General features: G+C 27.5%; 1 protein-coding gene across 11 annotated transcripts in view; it reads left to right on the plus strand.

Moving 5' to 3' along the window:
• The first annotated feature begins 6,632 nt into the window (after positions 1-6,632).
• The window catches only part of LOC148232617 (optomotor-blind protein-like), a 125,648-nt gene continuing 111,222 nt past the window's right edge, over positions 6,633-21,058 (plus strand). For 8 of the 11 annotated variants that reach the window (XM_088192401.1, XM_088192397.1, XM_088192403.1 and 5 more), the window contains exon 1: positions 6,633-7,155. In XM_088192401.1, the coding sequence (XP_088048527.1) occupies positions 6,710-7,155 (446 nt within the window). In that variant the 5' untranslated portion in view covers positions 6,633-6,709. The remainder of the gene's footprint in view (positions 7,156-21,058) is intronic. The other 3 variants (XM_088192407.1, XM_088192405.1, XM_088192406.1) reach the window with 1 other exon arrangement.

The raw sequence follows: 21,058 nt of genomic DNA on the forward strand, positions 1-21,058 counted from the left end.
ATTATTGATTTTAGCAGTAGGTGACGAATCAGAGAGTTCGATTGTAAAAGGTCGCAGTGGATACCTATTTTCGCGCAGCGGATAAAGGGCACTAAAAAAGGATATAAATTGGCATCCCCTCAAAGGAGCGTCTATCTATCTATATTGCCCGTCCTTCGCGGATGACGACCGAGCCGAAGAAAAAAGACGTCGTATAAGACAATGGCAATAAAGAAAATAAGCCATAAAAAAGGAACACAAACGCAGCGGTCGACTACGTTTGTTTTCAAAGTTCGCCATTAAAACACTACGGTCTGCGGATTACGACTGGGGGGCGACTCTCGATTTTGTGCGGAATCTGTGAGTGGCAAACAAGAAGCGGGGGTGGGATTTTACTGCGAAAATAAAGTAATAAAAATAATAGAAAAAAATTGAGCATCCCCGCTTACGGCGGTAGTTATGATAACGAGCGAGAAAATCGCGGCGCGAGATTTACCACCTCTGATGATGTTTATTCATCTTTTAAATTATTAATATTACTCGAGCAACACGTTTTATATTTGAATATCACGCCTTGTTATTCCAAATAAACGTTAATTTTAGAGGTAAATAATAATTAAGTACCGTTATATTTTTTTTGCGTAAATCTTACCTCTGAGTTTTATTTTATTATTATTAAATTTATTTTTTATTTCAAATGTTTTATTTTTTTAATACAAATCTGACTAGAATGTCTTGACAGCTTTTCCCAATGCGTCATAACGGTCATTATATAAACAATATATATATATTAAAATATTTTAAATAATCAAAAATGGTGCATACCTAAAATATATAAGCACCATCCCACATATATTTCCAGCTTCTCATAGCAGTCGCCAAAAACAAACTTGTACTTGGCAAGCTCGTTGAGAATATGGATGACTCGTGCATGAGAAGCGTAACGTCCTGGCCACGACAGACAAGAATGCGGGACGCGATCGCAACTACGGCACTCTAAGACTGACTGTTTTATTTATGTATACTAGAAGTGATTTTTGTGATGTTAAGGGTGACCCGATTTTTTTAGCCAGGAATATTGTCAAATAGCACGTCCCTAATTTACCGTGTTATTGGGGGTTTACTAAAATATTTTTACTATAATAATTTTTATTTTTTAAAAAGTGCTTTTTTTTGTTATTGTCATTGAAATAATAATAAGTCTGCAATACATATTTATATCATTATCTCTGAATATTTTAATTATTAGTTAAAATTATTGATTGGATTTTTAATAATATTTATTACACGTTATTATTTATAATTATGGTGTGAAATTCATTTCAATATATTTGTTTTTTAATCGCAGTTGAATAAGGAGTAATAAAATTTAAGTACTATGAATCGGTGTGAAATTCTACTCTGGGATTTATTTTACGTTTAATTCTTAGTTCGTTTTATATAAATAGTTTTATTTAATAATAAGCAATCTTAGTAATAAAAGAGAAGCGAAAATATTAATATATTCAATCCTTTCACGTCATGCGATAGTGATAACGTTTGCAATTCTTATGCACTGACTCGCATACATTCTGTAGTTCACACACACATATGTGCAAAATCGCGATTGTGTTCACACAGACACACACACAAGTGTATGTGTTGTATGCTTTGGTGGCAGTGTACATTGTGCATTGGCTCGTTCGTTGCGAAAAACAACTTTCCGACATGAAATCTCAAAAGTTTTGCGAACGAGCGCGTACTAAAATTGTTGCCGCCGGACATCGAACTCGACACCGAGCAATAATAACTTTGAAACTTTTCTGCCTTTTTTCACTTTCGAGCACTTTGAGCCGTCGCATAGACAATGCCATGTAACGATCGATAAACTCTCCTTATACCTACGTCACATATAACTAACTAAATATCTCAAAACAATATTAATTCAAACGTCGAGATTTATGACTGACACCCTCTATCTATAATAAAACAATATGCAAAGTCTGTATCTTGCTATTTTTTATGTGTCTTGTTGCAAAAATGTTGCATATGTTGAATCTTTTTATTATTTTACGATGTGTTTATAGATAAAACTGTGTTTGTACAATATTAATAGCCGCGTCCTATGCCAACATACGACCTTTCGCTTTGGAATATACCTCATACAAAAAAACTTATTTTTTTTCATTGGTGTGTTATTGGCGTTTAGATATAAAAAAATGTTGATCTGACGTACATCATTCGGTTGAGATTTTTACCAGGAATTGTGTATTGGCACGATCAAAATCAAACTGAAAAACAATTTATAGTAAATTATTATAAACGAGTAACCTGAAGGGTTTCCGACAGTTCCAATAATATTGATGTATGAAACTATTTACTTTTAAAAAAATTAAAACAATCGGTATTAAATGTCCATAGGATCATCTCCTTTTAAAATAATATTATATAAGTTCAGGATAAATATCACAACCTGGTGGTTTTGCGGTTTAAACTTATTGTTATACGTTCGTGGGGATGTGGGTTTATATCCCGTCACAGACAATTTTTATACATAAAACTCGTTTCAAACACAAAAAAATCTCAAAAGTATAGATTTGATATTCCAGTGAAAATATATTTAATTATCATAAAATAAAACTATGGAATTTTGGCTTATATTTAATTAAAATCAATATATGTAAAAAAAAACGATATGGACGTTTCTATAATTATTAAAAAAATCTTTTTAGGTTTTTAAGGCATATTTTATTAATCAAAGTTTGATTAAATATTTATAGTAGAAAACTTATATTTTATCGGGTATACTTATGGAATTAATAACTTATTATTAGTATATATCATAGTCTGATTTTGTGCATTAATGATGAAAATTATATCAGACTGTATAGTGATAATCTTACAATTATTATTTTCTCATTAATAAAGACAGTGATTTTCAAATTAGTTGCTTAAAAGAGCAACATTGAATATATTTTTTAAGTATATGGTGAGTTACACAAAACAGCTGATTTCAAAGTGGCGTATTTATAAACCATGTGATAGTAAACAAGTAATTGACGACAGATGCAATGCCTTTCAGAATAGCAGATAACAAATTTGTTAATCTTTTTTATGAATAAATATATGTTTATATTCAAGGATATGCAATCAAAATAGTTTGCGGACTACCTACTTAAATGATACATACTCGTGAATCAGTTAGTGACATTATAAATATATTTAATATATCTAGTATAATGTACTTAATCGATTGATATATTGTTCTTATAGACAGCTATTTTAAGCAGCAAAAATAGTTTAAAATGTTCCGGAGGTTCAGGTATATTTGATCTCCGACCTAATTATACAGTCAAAAGTAAGGAAGGCGTTGCATCTGTCAGTAAATGAGGAAAATCAACGCGTAACGCATGTTTTTTGGTAGATTGCGATCTACCGGTCTAAAGTCTACATTTAATTTTTTTATTAATGGATTTATATCAGACCGTATAATTTATGTTGGTTACTCAAATAGATTTATAAAAAAATATTATAAATATTTATGTTTTATTTTCAGTTATTTATTATTGTCAGTTAAATTTCCGCAATAGTTAGAGTTGATTGTTTAGTAGTTGATGCATCAAATTCAATATGTAAGTTTTTGGTTATTAAATGATAAAAATAAAATAAAATCATTAGTTTATTTTAGAGAACAAGTTGTTACTGCCATTGAGTCCTTACAACTGTCTTTAAATGAAATATTATTTATATGGATTATTAATGTCTTTTAATTTCTTTTATGTTGTATATTTAACTTGCTGTTTTAAATCCTTATACTAATCATAAGGCAAAAAGTTAATGAACGTTTATTAAAAAGTTACTGGCCGTTTTTAATTATTAATTTATATTATTACTGATTGTTTTATTTTAATGCCACCGAGCGTTTATAGTTAAAACAGCTGATCATTTAATTTGTTGCATCCTTTTAATATTTTTCATTAAAAAACTGTCTTTTCAAAGAAAATGCTACTCAATCTAATATTTTTTATTGAACATAGATATATTTTTTAATGTTTATTTTTTATTATTGTAATGCTCAAACAATTTGTTTTGTGGAACAAAGTACCTATTTAAATTCACATATCTCTTAAAATAATTCCCTGTTGAATGAACACATTTACATAGCATTTTTTTAATAATCATCACTACAAAGCGAAGTTTTTAATTTATAAAAGTATGTCTAAAATATTTGCAACTTCCATATGTTATATAGTAAAAATAGCATATTTTTTTAAATAATCATTTGTACAATAATTAATTTTATACCATTTTTCATAATGTATAAAACTAATACTTATTAATTTTAATCAATACATAATAAAAAAACTATTGGTTTTAGTATACTTGTATTATTTATATTATTATTATTTTACAATTGTCAAATAATTATATTATAATAAATAATTACTTATTACTTTATAAAATCAACTAAAACATACGCATAAATCATATATTGACAGGGTTTTTAAATTAATATTTATTATCAATAATAATTATATATTATAAAAACATCTGTGATCACTTATGCATATTCATTAAACATAACATTACCTTATTCATAAATCAGCACTTTTAATACAAAATTATTTAATCCACATATAGAGTTTTTTTCAGTTATTAGCCATGTATGTATATTATAAATATAGATATTCAATTAAAATATATAATATTTTAAAATAAATGTTCATTAAAAAAATAATAAAATGATATTTTTACTTATAAATATTATCTATATCTAAATAGTTTTGTTAGGTACTTATATATTTGTTGGTGAGAGTAGGATCGAAAGTTATTTAATCTACTTTGTAAGTGCGGTGGATGAGGCACAGGGACGTGATTTTAGCTCTTATCCAGTCAGTGGTCGTTTTTAAAGCAATAAAATCGTGCCGTCATTAAGACTTTTTATAACAGTATTACGAAACAATAAGTGAGAATCGAATGAAGCATATCTAAACCGAATTTTGACCAATAGGAGAGCGCATAAAACTATGATCCTTTTCACGCAATAATAAATATATTATTTATTTATTGTTAGCCCAATTCGTAACGTAAGAAAAGTTGAAAACATATAATTTTACTAGCACTTGCCAGATAATTTATATTTTCACTGGTAAAAGTATATATTTACGTATGAAAATATATTCCTGTGTGATTTTACTGTAATGATATATTTAAAAAATATTTTTGCGATAGATTCAAGATTGTATTTTTTAGTTTTCTTTTAGGATGAAATAGAATTTGAATTTGTTGAGTGTGTAGTTTCTTCTTTGAGTAAATATTTTCTATATAATTTCAACTATATTTAATCACTGTTTTCTGTGATTATTTTTAGAATGGAAAAAATTAAATAATGCGTCTTTAATTTAGAAATAAACGAGCGGATGTCTGAAGTATATAATTGATTATTTATGTAAGCAGCAAAACTTCACGTACAGTGAACAATGGCGTCATGAAATTTACACAACTGTTTATGAATTTTTACTTAAATTTATATTTAAATAACATATTTTTCATAATATTCAGTCGTGAAATATTTATTTACTAGTATGAAAAACCATTTGTATAGATCAGTGAATAATATTCAAAAGAACACTATTGTTTTTTAATTTATATCGCATCTAAGATATTCGAATTAGTATTACCATTTAACTATTATATAATCCTCATCAATCATCACATATTAAGTTTTCAAAGATTATCTTAATCTCGCGGATGAATATCGTGATAAAATCTGGCTAGATTATGCATAATGAGGTCTGTCGATAATAATAGTTTTTAATTAATAAAACATATGTATGTCTCTGATTACAGTCACGTTTTATTACTTATTTATTAGTTGTTAACTGTGCTTATTCTTTTGTTACAAACCAAATTTTGGTCAATGAGAGAGCGCAAAAATAATTATCACTTCTCAGAATGCAAAACTTCACGTCAAAAGCAATAAAATCATGTCGGCGCCGTATTGCACCTGGCGTCGTATTGCACCTGGACTGAAATTCACTATATGGCAACACTGAGCAGCAAAGAAAACACGACTAATTATCAGATAAATATTATGATAATTTTTAATGCCGAATTAAAATATTTCACATAAAATATAATTTCAAAAAATATATTGCAACGGTGGCTAATTTTCATTTTTATTTGTTGCATACAAAGGGTTAACTCGTACCTATTAAGTATTATTTATTCAAGAAATTTTATTATGATGTTCAAAAGGTATAAAATAGCATTTTTGTCATTAGGTCCGGAGTCATTGTTTTTTCAGGGTAATATGTTTAATCCTTATAATACATATTTAGTGTTATTATAAATTGAATCTAAACCGAATTTTGACCAATAGTCTAATAAGAATAGTCCGTAGTATTATCGGTAAGGATACATTGTGTAATATGTGATATCTATTTTTTTCCAGAGTTGAGATGAATTTTCGAGTTAAATAGTGGTGAAAATGTATTTGATGATGTCGAAAAAGGCGTCTCGACGCGCGGACCTGTTGCCGGGTACGCACGTGTGCCGCGCGACACCGTCTCGGGCGTCGAGGTGGGAGCGGCCACGCCCTCTCGCGCGTCGATTGGCCGACTGTTAGGGGCGGGCGGCTCCGCTCGACGCGAGTAGGTGTCGCGCTCGCGCCTCGCCGCCAGTTCGCCTCGCGTCTTCGCGCGACGCCGACGCCCGCCGCGCGCTCGCCCGTCGATGCGACCGTCGATATATGGTGGTGCATAGCGCGTCGGGGCCCCGCAGCCAGCGCCCCCCGATGAGATTCTCCGAAGAGGGCGCTCCGGGCGGCGCCGCCCGCGACCCCATGGCTTACCACCCGTTCCTGCATCTGCAGCGGCCCACCGACTTTTCCGTCTCGTCGCTGCTCACCGGCGGCGGCAACCCGGGCTCGGGCGGATTCCCCGCCGCGGCCCTCGCCGCCCTCTACCCGGCGGCCCTGCTGCCCAAGCTGCCTCCGCCGCCGCACGCCTACGCCACCGCCGAGGACGTGGTGCTGGCCGTCGCCCACCACAACCACCACCAGCTGCGCCCTCTCAGGCCGCTGCAGCCCGAGGACGACGGGGTGCACGACGACCCCAAGGTCACCCTCGAGGGCAAGGAGCTCTGGGAGAAGTTCCACAAGCTGGGCACCGAGATGGTCATCACCAAAAGCGGCAGGTACGAGTACTTCCTCCTCTCCAGTGATTACTTTCCGTCTCCCTATAATCTAGTGCTAGTGATTATCCATGTCTTATTTAATATCAAATCGGGCTACTTTTATATGCGCTTTTTTATTAAGGTTAAATAATAATATTTCACTTGTTTGTCACAATAATGAATATGAATTCAAAATATTTAATTTCTGATGTTAATTAATAATATTATGTGATTATCACTTCTAATTTAAATAAACCTATATCTTATTAACCAGATTTTATATTGTTTTAAGTGTCATTTAGTATTCTAAAATAAGAAATAGCTTTTCGCTAATATTCCATATTGAATCTAAGATATTTCATAAATTTTATTTTAAAGATGTTTCGTTCTAGTTGAATTTTTAATTATATGCCAATATTTTATGGTCTATAATAAATCTAATATTATATCTTATTTTTGCGATTATTCTAAAATATATTAAATCTAAAATATTACGCAGATAAAACATATGATTTTATTATAAAAGATAAGGTTAACTTTTCAGTTTAATATATTAATGCATTTTTAAATATAAATATTTATAACATCATATCGTGTTGTTATATAACAATATTTTGTGGTTTTTAAGAGATTGAGTTCTAATGTAAATAAACACAAGTTTGTACGTTTGTAATAAATCTAATATTCTATTTTTATAATTCTGAAATACAAAATAGTTTTTTTGCTTATATTCTATTTTGAATCTAAAATGTGTCAGATTATACACATATTTTTTATGAAAGATAATGTTTGATTCTCAATTAAACAGAATACTAAATTTTTAATTATAAATTTGTATACCACATAATTCATTATATTTTAAGTTGTGTTGGGAAATAATGATATTTTGAAGTCCTTGAGATAGTTAGTTTTAATGTAAATAAACCATATCTGACCATATCGAATAAACCTAATATTTTATTGTCACTAAATATTATACTAAGAAAAAAATAGTTTTTTTCTATTATTCTATATTAAATCTGAGATATTTCATATATGAAACACAGATCTTAGTTTAAAGATTTTTCGTTCTAGTTGAATTTTTAACTATATTATTCATAACACATAATTGATAATATTTTTATAAATCAATATTTTTTGGTCTTTAAGATATTTATTTCTAATGTAAATAAAACCGAATTTGTCAGCTTAAAATAAATCTTATATTTGTATAATATAATACGTAAAATTATTCTGAAATATAAAATTATTTTTTTGCATTTATTCTATATTGAATCTAAAATATTTCACATAATGTTTGATTCTCAATTTAACAGAATAGTGAATTTTTAATTATAAATATTTATACCACATAATATTTTGTAGTACTTGAGATAATTAGTTCTAATGTAAATAAACTAATATCCATATAGAATAAATATTATTCTGAAATAAAAGTAAATTTTAGCTAATGTTCTATATAAATTATATAATATTTCACTAATAAATTAAACACATCTTACGGTAAAAAATCTTTAATTTGCCATAGTGATGAATTTTGAATTATAAATATTTATAACACATAAATAGACGATTATATTTTAAGTTATATTGGTAAATATCAATATTTTGTGCTCAGAAATAATCAGTTTTACTGTGAATAAACTTATATTTGTCCGTATATAATAAATCAATTTTTTTATTATTATAATATTAGATTAATATTATTCTAAAATAATAATAAAAATTTAGATAATATTCTAAACATTTTTTTGCAATACAACACAATAATATTTTTTTTATTATAAATATTTATAAAACGTAATTGTTTTATTTTGAAGTCTTCGAAATAATTAATTCTAATATAAATAAACCTGAATTTGTCCGTATTTAATGAATAATAGAATAATAATAATAAAATAATATTTTATTGATGTAACAAATACATCTTACTCTAAAGATATTTATTATTTGACACAATAATGATTTTTTTAATTAAAAATATTGTTATAATAGCACAAAATTAATTTAATTTCAAGTTGTGTTTTTAAAAACCAATATTCTTTGAGTTAATTAGTAGTGAAAATAAACACGAAGTGGTCCGTATAAAATAAATATAAAATTCTATTTTTATAACCATCACTAAAAAAATATTTTTTTTGCTATAATTTTATTATATATAAAATCTAAAATATTTCACATATTTTTTTTATTAGTACATATTTTTTTATAAAACATAAGGTTGAGTTAGCAATTTAACACAATAATGAATTTTTAATTATAAATATTTTTACCACATAATTGATTATATTTTTAGCTGTGTTGTTAAATAACAATATTTTGCAGTCCTTGAGTTATTTAGTTCTAATATAAATAAACAAAGACCATATAGAATAAATCTAATATTTTATTTTCACTAAATATTATTTTAATATATATATTTTGAATTAAATCTGTAATATTTCACTGATTAAGCAAATACGTCTTATGATAAATAACTTTAATTTTAGCACGAAAATGAATTTTAAGTTTTAAATATTTATAACATTGATTTTAAACTGTGTTGTTAAATATAAATAATTTGTAGTATTTTAGATAAAATTAGTGTTATTATAGATAAACCCATATCTGTCCATATAAATTATTTTCTTATAATATTTTATTGTCACCAAATATTATTAAAAAATTTTTTTTTTTTTTTGATATTATTCTTTATTAAATCTAAAATAATTCACAGATGAAACACATTTCTTTTATTTAAATTTTATTTTAAAATAGTTTAATTCTCAATTTAACATAATAGTGAATATTTGATTATCAATATTTATAGCACAAAATTAATTGTATGTTAAGTTGTGTTTTTAAATAGCAGTATTGTGTAGTCTTTGAGATCATTAGTGCAAATGTAAGTTAACCTAAATCTGTCTATATATAAGAAGTCATATCTTGTATTTTTATATTATTGTACCTAATCAAATATTCAGAAACAATTATTAATATACAAATATATTAAATTTTAAATATTTCATAGATTAAATACATAAATCCTAATCTAAATATTTATGATTCTTGTTGAATTTTTCGTATTAATTATAAATTTTAGATTTTGTGTCAAAATATTTTTAGAATAATTCTCATTTTTCGATTGTTAATTTAGGTTAATATTTTAAAATCAAAATATTTTATTTTATTTATTTAAAAATAAGATTAACAGTTTTATCTAGCTATATTTAATTTGCGCCAGGCGAAGTAAAGTTTTTTTATATATTATACAAAATTATGTATAATTGAAAATATTAAAAAAAATATTAGCAACTTAGATATGTTGCACATTAATTAAATTAATATCAATACATATTAAAAAATATGTGTAGTTTATGTATATGTGTAGGAATTATTTATATTACTATTATTCTATAATTATCAAATATATTGCAATAACCAATTAATACCAAAAATAATTAGTAATATAACAAGCTCTAAGTTTTCTAATTATCGTATTTTGATTTCCATTTTTCGTGAATTATCCCATCAACTAAGTACTATAACATTTTCAAAACAAAATCGCATATTTTGTGCAAATATTTTTTTTTTCTAAAAATATTTAAGGCAAAATTTTCAAAAAAGATATAGAGAAAAATGTAATTTCTGACAAAAAAATCGTGATTTTCTGTAATATTTACAATTTTAGCATCTATTTGCATAATTCATGATTTTAGCATAAATTATGATTTTTTGCATATATTATATTTAGCATGTATCGTATATTTTTTCTAATACACATTTAGTTACATTGTTGTGTTAGATAATCAGTTCCAAGGTAAATAAACTTATATATATTTATAGAATAAATTTAACCTTCTATTTTAAATACACAATAGTTAAACTAAACTCTGAATGTAATTTTAAAATGATCACAAATATTATTTTTTTCATTACAGTTGAAATAAATAAATCTTATTTTAAAGATCTTTCGTTCTAATTGCATTCTAATACATTTTCTAAAACTGACCGTATTATTTTCAATAAAAACAAATAGCTTTTTAATATTAATATATATTAAATCTTATACATAACTTGTATTATTATTTAGAACTCTCGTTCTAGTTACATTTTATTTAAAATTCTCAACTTTTATACTCTTATCCCTTGATTTACGCAGTTAAGAAAAAACATGTTTTTAAAAACTTTAAATAAAACATATTTGGTTCCACACGTGTAGCGCGGTGATGTTCAAATACATATATTACTCCTACTTCTTGAACTTGACCTACAACTGGAACTTCACCCACTGCCCATGCAGTGGGCCCTGAACTGCTTTTTGTAGTGCACGCGTGTTACTGAAAATTCTGGTCGTTTACTTTTTATCTTAAAAAGTAGACGTGAATACTATTCGATCGTTTTAATACAAATTTCGTTCTATGCCTCGATTTACGCGATATTTTATGAAACGTATCTACCGCGTAAATTGAGGGATGAGTGTACTAGTGTATTTTGTATATGATGAATTTAATTACATTTACAATTAGTACAGTAGTTGGTGAGTGCCACAAATCTCTAACAGATCTTGTGTTGTATCGCAATTGCGCAAATTCGCGCACTCTAATTTGATTAACTTTTAACTGCAATCGGCCTTATTTAACACATCCTTGCAACCGGTCAAATGGATGTGCGCGCATCAAACAAATCGTCTAATTGTGACGAATCGCGTGACGCTGCGATCGGCAGCGGTTCTCAAACGTCGTTGCGTGCGACCTTGTCCGCGCGCACCGAATATCCATCGAGTGCTCCATATTCGACGACAATGCTCCTCTATTGGATGGCGTGACATCTAAAACGAGATAACATCCGATGCAGCATCCCGATCCGTTTGTTTGTGCGAGCGATTAACCTTTGCCGCTTTGAAAAAATATGATTTATTGTGAATGTGGCTCTCAAAAGCGAGGTCGGATCCAATAAAAATTACCATCGGATTTATCTAGCAAGTAGCGGCCCAATTTGTGAATTGATTCGAAACGATTAATAACAGTCGAAGCTCGAATGTAAAATACGTAATTATGTTTGTGTGTGTGCTATGTAACGTTAATCCTTACGGAAGCTGAGTATGCGTGAAGTCTCAATTTGAACGTTTTAAAATGATTTATGCCCTTATTATGTATGCAGAGTCGTGAATATTTGTTATGCATCAAACTTTTAATAGATCTTAGAAGCTGCGGTGTAAAGTGATTTTTGATAGATCAGTTTCTCGACAGTGTATTACAATATTTTTTACTTTTATTTATGGTTTAATTCAAAGTTCTTCAAATAGAACTAAACATATATTTTTTATATAATCCTAACCACCAAATACCACCTACAAAGATAAGTGGAGTGTAACCGGCAATCATAATTTAACCAAAAAAATGTGGATCAATTTTTTAAAATAACCAGACCGGCAATCACAATTTTTATAAGTGACTACAAATTTCTTTATTTCGTATCTAAAAGTTAACGCGTAACTACCGTAAGATTTACGGAAATATTTTTCTATTTATGCTTTTAAAAAAATAGACATATGTTTGTTCCATTGCATGTCGTGTTTTGACGACGAGTATCTTTTTGTTGTGCAAACATTAATAATGCAACAAAACGTCAATCAAGCCAGTTCCGACGATTTATCTAATTAGATCCGTTGTTATTATCGGAACAAAGCGATTTTCCCAATATGACATGTCAAGGCAACAAAATTGCGCTACTGACTTTTAGTGTCACGTCACCCGAAGTGTTACCATTGTTATTATTACATTATTAACGTAATGATTATTATTAAAATAATAATGCATTCGCCTGACGGAAATGTGAATATTGAGCATATTTTTTTATTAAAATATTTGGTATTATATAAGAAATAGGCGTAGACCGCAATATTAAAAAAACTCACAACATCAATATGATTGGTTGTGGTTGTTCTAACAAGAAATTTACACAATTTACGCGAAACAGTCAAGTTGCATTAACCACAGTCAAACTACCAATAAAGTTGGCTAACTGCCAATTTGCTTATCCGGAGAAAGAACAACCATAAAAAATATTGTTATATAACTTAATATTTTCATAATAAAATATAATGTGTGGCGCATTAAAAAGTAGCCTGTATCGCACTCATATATCATGTATTTATTAATTCTAATTTAAAATAAAAAATATGTTTAACTTATTTTATAAATAAAAAAAACTAAATTTAAAATACACATATATGTTTTTCTGACTTTCAGGTTTATTATAATAAATTGAAAAATACATATTTAAATAGTGTGTGGCGCATTTAAAAGTAGCTTATATAATAAATATGTATTGTTAAACAAATAAGTTTAAAAATTGAAAAGGTATGAAAAGTTTAAACAGATACAAAAATTAACTTAGTTATATTATGATTAAAAATTTATTGAAAAATCAAATATTTAAGTATTAATTTAGTGTAACATTTCTCTTATTTAAATGCATATATGTTTATTTTTTATTTCTCGATAATTAAACATATTTAATAAGTCAAAAATTAAAACGAGATTTTGCTTTAGATACATCATTATTTGGTTAATTGTGATAAAACATAATCAGTACAAAAAAATGGATTTCCAGCAAAAATTAATAGTGGCGTATTTAAAAATAGCTTATCTCATAATAAAATGCGTGTTATTAATATTTTTATAGTTGCTAATTATATTTGAGGAGGAAATTTAGAAAAAATTAGAAGAATTTGGTTATATTTTATTAAAAATGACTACATACATATATAAACAATTTTTTATTTTATGTGGCGCATTTAAGTGTAGCCTTTCTTCTAATTATATATGCGTAATTTTTAAATAATTATTATTACACTTATTTGAAATCGTAAAACAAAATATTGTGAAATAAACAATATTTTGTTTCGAGTATAATTAATATAGAAAAAATATTATATTTAAACGACAGTATTTAGTTATTGATTATATGTGGCGCATTTAAAAGTAGCTTGTGTTCTAACAATATGTGTGTTTTTATATAACTCGTGCTATGTAAGTATAAACATATTTTAATCGAAGATTTATTATTATTTGTTTATATGTACTATATATTACTAAAATAATATGTATTTTTAAAAGCAAATTTTCAACTATTTCTTATATGTGGCACATTTAAAAGTAGCCCATTACCTAATAAAATGCAGATTATTTTAATGCAAATTGTTAAGTAAAAAAATTAAAATTAAAACTCGGTTGAAGTTATAAAAATTGTATAGAAAATAAATTAAATATATTTTACAATTTATTTCAAATAGCGCATTTAAGAGTCGCCCCGTTTTTTAATAATATGCGTATTTTTTTAATCAGAATTATTAATATTATCTTATCTTGAACATATTTCAATTTAAAAATCAAAATTAAAATTATGAAAAATTTATAGGATTATATTAATTTGTAACATAAATTCCATATATTTTAAAGTGAATATTCAGGTGTTTATTCTATGTTGCGCATTTAAAAGTAGCCCGTTTCTAATAATATGCGTATTTTTTTAATAATTCGTATTATAAATATTGGGTTAGGTGTAACACATTTATAATTAAAAATCACAGTGATAGCAAAATTTTTTAGAACAGTTAAAGACTATATTATATTAAAAATATATAGATATTAATTTTATGTGGCTCATTTAAAACTTTTTTTTAATAATATAATATTATTATGTTGGGTGAAACAATTTTAAAATAAAAATTAAAATGGAAGTTATGGAAATTTTATAGAGTAGTTCAGGACTATATTTTATTGAATATATTGTAAAGCTATTTATTTTATGTTACGCATTTAAAAGTATCCCTATATATTTTTTAAGAATTCATATAGCTAAACATATATAATAAGTGAAAAAGTTAGGTATTACAATTTAGAAAAATAAACAATATATATCTAGAGCAACCCTTAATTGTATATGGCGCATTTAAAAGTAGCCTTTATTTTAAAAATATGCGTATTTTTTTATTAATTCGTAAATTAAAGAGTTTAGAACTATATTATCTATATATAAAAAAAATTTTTAAAGCAAATATTTAGTTATGAATTATACGTGGCATATTAACTAGCTTCTTATTAAATAAATAAATATGTAATTGCAATAATTCGTATTTAAGTTAATTATCTATAAAAAAACATATTTTATAACATGAAAATCAAAGTTAGGTTTTTACAAAATTACAAGATTAATTTTGCTTTTCTTATATATATTTTGAACTAATTATGTTACAACATATTACCGACAAAATAAGCGTAGCCCATTTAAAAGTAGCCTATCTCTTAATATGCATTATTACATTTTTAATAATTTGTATTTTATTAATCATGAGATGATAAAATGGTGGAAAATCATAGGAAAATTTGTGCTAAAACAGCTGCACAAAAAAATACTTTAGGTATAATATTTTAATATTAAAGAGCAGATATTTGGCAATTGCTTGTATGTGTAATAGTAAACTTTTTCATTTTAGTGTAATACAAATAATAAAACATAAATACAATTGGGGTCCAGCTATATATTTTTTATCAATTATATGAAAGAAAAAATATTTAAATTTTTATTATAAGTCATCCAAAAAACCCTCGAAAAAGCATGTTTATTTTTTTTAAATATTTAGAATTAGTAAAAAAAAATTTTCAATGCGATTTTTATATATTTAAAAAAGTATTTTCATGTGCAGGCAAATTTTTTTTTTTATTACAATTTTTTTTAAACGCTTAATTTATGTCGTTTTGAGTGAATCATTTCGTTGCAATGGGGTAGAAAAATAAAATGAAAAAATGGTGGGGGGTCGTGCAACGTAGAATGCAAATTTGGCACTGAGCGCCGGCGGCCATCTTGTGCGCGTGCGGCAGTGTTGCCACATCACGTCGCCGCCGACATTCCCCTACGGTGTTGTCGACAAACGCAAACTGAATTCGCAATGCATCATCCGCGGCGCTGCGCAAAAATGCATCCTGCCTGCATTCCGCCTCGCCTCTCCTTTGACGCGAAATTCGACCTCGGTCATGGTTGCTGTCAAAGGGCACCAGACAAAAAATCAAAACCAAAGGGGGGGAATTCGATTTTAGTAAAATATATTATTTTTATTGTAGTTCTAATAAAAATTCACTTTTGACTAAAATATAAGTTTGAGGATCACAAATTTTTACAACATATGCATACTAAATTATAACTTTTAAGAAGTAGAATTTATATGTATACAATTTTAATTCAAGTTCCTAATTTTTTACCTGATAATAGAGCTTTTATTTTATTTAAGCTTTAACAGATTTATAGTAGCATTTTAAAAATAAAGTGCTTTAATAGAAATAACTATTTTTTAGAATAACAATATTTTTAATTGCTGTAAAATATTTTTACCTAAAAACTTGGTTTAAATATTTTGATTCGAGAATCTTAGTCGAGAAATTCTATAATAGAATTTCTAGTGTTTTAGTATAATAAATCTGCGTTTTTTAATATGATTTATTTTTTCTGCACCCATTTAAATAATACTTGAATTTCACATTTTTTCATGATTTTTTTACAGTTTTTGCTACAATTTAACCCCATTTCAATCATTGTTCATCACTAGGAATTTCGTTTAAGCAGCTTAACAAACAGCGCTCACAAACGCAAAATATTCACGGTTAATTATTATTTAATCGCCGGCCTATGCGCTCGTGAAATTTCCGGTTATGGCGTTAACCCTCGAGGGTGTCTCGCCCATTCACCGAGGGCATCTATATTCGTGTATCAAGCAATATTTTACACCTCCTCAGTAGCGAGCGGGGGTCGTGGGGGTGGAATGTCGACACTCGGATCTTGAGCCCCCAAACCACGGCATCCGGCCGGGGAAAAGTAATTCATTCACCTGTGTAGGCATTTTCTTTCAGTCTTTTCAGCAGACCGGTCTCACTTCTTCCCCGGCCCTTTGAGCTATTTTCCGTCACCTGTAGTTAAAGTGAAGCGTCGGAGCCTCCGTCCTTTTGGGACACCTTACACACCGTCTTATACACACCTGAAATCAGAGATAACCAACCCGTTAAATAAACTCACCTTAAAATTCTCAAATCGGAGATTTCCACATATTATTTTAGTTTTTTTCGTAGACAAACAATCACGACTTGTCTGATCTTTAAAACAATTTTCTTCTAATTGTTATACTTGAGCTAATATAAATCTCTTATATCTTTTAATGCATAATAAAGATAATTATATTTAATCGCAAAGTGAATTAAAAATTAACGCCCTACTAATATTTACAAACGATCTTTATGGTATTTTTTTATTTGTATATGAATGGTTTAACATTTTAACTGCAAAGGCTTAGAGATTTAGTTTTTTTATGTGTACTGATTTTCATTGGCGAATTCAAACGATTCATTATTGTATTTTTTTCATTGTCAAAAATTATAAAAGCGACTGGTTGTTGTCGCCATCGGAAAATATAAATATTTCCAAAGGGAAAAAATTAAGATCCCTGCCCTCGAGGTGGCTGCGTGAAAGCCTACTTGTAAATTCAGCCAAGGAATATTCCCCTTTTTTACGCGGTTCGTATAAAATTGCTCTCGCAGCTACGTAACGTCTATTAAAAGGTTGTCCCATTTGATTTATATTATCCGGTTATTTATTATTTAATTTGCAGCCCCATTTTATTATATACGAAACTTTTCATACAATAGAATAATAAATAACCACTTGTTGGATAAAATAGGATTATTTTTAATTAACAATAATATGATTTATTTTAAATTATATTATTGTATAAATAAATAAACTGTGTAGTTAAATTTAATTAATAGCAAAATCTCTAAATATTTTCAAATAAAAAAGTTCATCTTTTTCCTTATTTGAACTTAAAGTTATTTGCTGTAAAAGATGGTTCATAATTAACTTTTAATATTAATAATCTACAAAAAAATATTTTTGGTCTATATATATATAATGTTTATTATCATACTAATTTGTATATATATTATAGTATACCATAAGCCAAATATTTTTGTGTTTAATCTCTTTTTCTTGCGCGTTAACTGCATCATGGCAACACTGTCTCACCTGCTAGAAATTCCCGCGGTGTCGCCAACCAAAGACGATGACGTCGGCTCTCTGTGGTTCAACGATCAGACTCACCCCAGCTTTCAAATTCACCCCACACCCTTCAAAAACTCTGATACTCGATGTTAAAATCGACCATCTATAGGTACATTATACACACATTAAAAATATTCCATACGCACGCAAATAATAGACTAAATAGTCTACCCCTATATGAAAATAATCCGCTATTGGCTCGACTATTTTTTGCGTATTATTCACAGATCAGGCCCAGAGGGTGAGATTTTTTTAATAACGCGATTACCCATGAAACTTGTATTATAATTATGTCTGAAAATTGATGGTTTCCACTACCCGGCGAATAGGGGTCGCTTTTACCCCCCTATTCTCGCGAGACCTGAACGTGCAAAACTCGGTGTCGTGTCAGGGTTTTGAAAAAATATAAAATCTAATCGCGTTGAAGGCTTAATTAATGATCTTCAAATTAGGATAATTAATGTTCGTTCGTTCGAAAATTTATACGTTGATTTATTACGGCGATATGCGTAATTTTAACTTATCTCATTTCACGGTGTTGTAATGTATTCATAAATTGTTACGTGAAACTACATAGAAGCACTGGACTAACAATTAAGCGCAGGAAGCGATGTTTGCCGCTCCAAATGGAGGTTGATAAAAAAAATGTAAAATTAATTGTGCTTCTATTGAATTAGATACTTTTATACAATGCCTGTAAAAATTACACTGTTTTTTATGATTTTCAAGTCAGATAATGATTGTTATGAGTTAAACTTTTTTTTGATAGCTCTTTTAAAAGCAGCCCTTAACCGAGATTTTTTTAAATCTTAAATTCTTTTCTAAAGTTCCGCAAACTATCATTAAATATAAATATTTCTTTAAAAGAACATTTTTTTTATAATTTTTAATTATATTATTATTCAAAATGTATGTTCTTAAGCTAAGAAAATCAGTCAAAATAATTTAAAATTTTAGAATAACTTTTAACTCAAATCTGTTATATTAAAATGGATTGTAAAAAATATAGTATTTTTATTGTAAATTTTCATTTAAGTTATTTTCAGTAAAATACGATATTTTCACTAGTGTAAATATAATTTCACTTATTAGATCAGTGAAAATATACCAAACAGTTAACTTAAATTTTATTGGTCAATATCATAGAAAATAGATAATATATAAACTGTTTCATTGCACCCCCTAAATAAATATGTATATCAAAAATATTTTAGTTTAGTGTTTATGTTATGGTGAATGTGTATTTTTAGTGAAATTATACTTTCACTAATTAGGTCAGTGAATATGAATCAAACATTTGATTTATAATTTTACTAATCAATCTCCGTGTAACTATAGTTTTTTAACTTTCATTATGTTAATTCGATTAGGTTAGATTTGTGTTTGATCATTTTGTAATATTCGAAGCGTTCATTTTCTGTTCAAACTTAAATCTATCTCAAACGAATTAAGCTAGTGTAGGTTCAAAAAGTATAGTGAGTTTTAGAACTTTCAGCTGATTTAGTGATCTTAGTTTTATAATTTTCAGCTGATGTTAGTTTTATAATTTGCATTCTAAAGCACATAACTAAATTGTATTGTTCTTGTCTCGGTTCAGAAAAATAAAACAAGAAATAAATTTGCATTGTTTTATTTTTCTGAACATTTAAATACTTTTTAATATTCTAATCGACATTTTACGTATTGTTTAAATTTACATTTTAATTTAGCTTATAAATTGAATAGCACCTGTCAGTAAAAATCTATTTTTACTATTAAAAATTTAAGTTTGTCTAAATTAATTTAGAAAGATAATTTCAGGTGCGATTAAAATATGACATAAAACGCACGACATATCTACCGGGCAAAATTTATTATGATATGATTTCACTAAAATTCCAGTAAAAAGATATTTTTACAGTAACATATATATTACTTCTAACAATAAATGTATATATATATATATAATATTTTAATAATACTGCATATTAATGTTACGCTACATAAATAGAGCTTTACCCCTATTTAAAAAAAATAATAAATCCTAATTTTTAACTATTTAATATTATTATCATTTTGCAAAATTATTATACGATTAAAAATATATTTAAAGAGTAAAGCAAAATTAAAAAAAATATACATATTAAAGTGTAATAAATATACGTATAATAATTTAAAGTCAATTTGCATAATATATACACTGTATATATAATATATCGGTTTTGCTATATTTTTACTTATAAATTTTCTGTTGCAACATGACAGACGTTAGCCCAATGTCTTACAACAGGGTAAATAAAATTAACAACAGTAATTATTTATGTGAGATTTTAAAAAATAATATTTAGAATTAAAATATTTATTTGTTGCACATCTTTCGTTGCAATATAACAGCAATGCGTTACAATGGGGTAAAAATATTGAACAACTACTTAGTGTGTAATGAGACTTCAGATTTAAATCAAAGTCTGTAGAGCATTGACAGGTAATTCCAATAAATAGACGTTGCTATACATAAAACTAGTTCAATTTTATTTTAATTATTCATATGTGAGATTATGAAAATCTAATAAAACTTATTTTTTATGATCCATTGGAATTATAGTTATTCAATAATCATTAATTCCGATCCCATAGGTTTCATGGTATTTTGTACATTAGTTACTATTGATTGATATAATTATGTATATTAAGTATTTAGGCAAAAAAAAATTATAAATAAATTTACTACCCCTGGCGTCGATATATCGAGAACGTGTTAAAAGGGGCGATGTCGCCGTATCGCGCATCCACCTCGCTTATCTTTTATGCTCTCTTAATGCGGTTTTTATAGATTTAATCTCGCGAGGGGGTG

The sequence above is a fragment of the Plectrocnemia conspersa genome, unplaced genomic scaffold (genome assembly GCF_051122295.1).
Source record: "Plectrocnemia conspersa isolate PC_06_02 unplaced genomic scaffold, ASM5112229v1 ptg000009l, whole genome shotgun sequence".
In the NCBI taxonomy this organism is placed as follows: Eukaryota; Metazoa; Arthropoda; class Insecta; order Trichoptera; family Polycentropodidae; genus Plectrocnemia; species Plectrocnemia conspersa.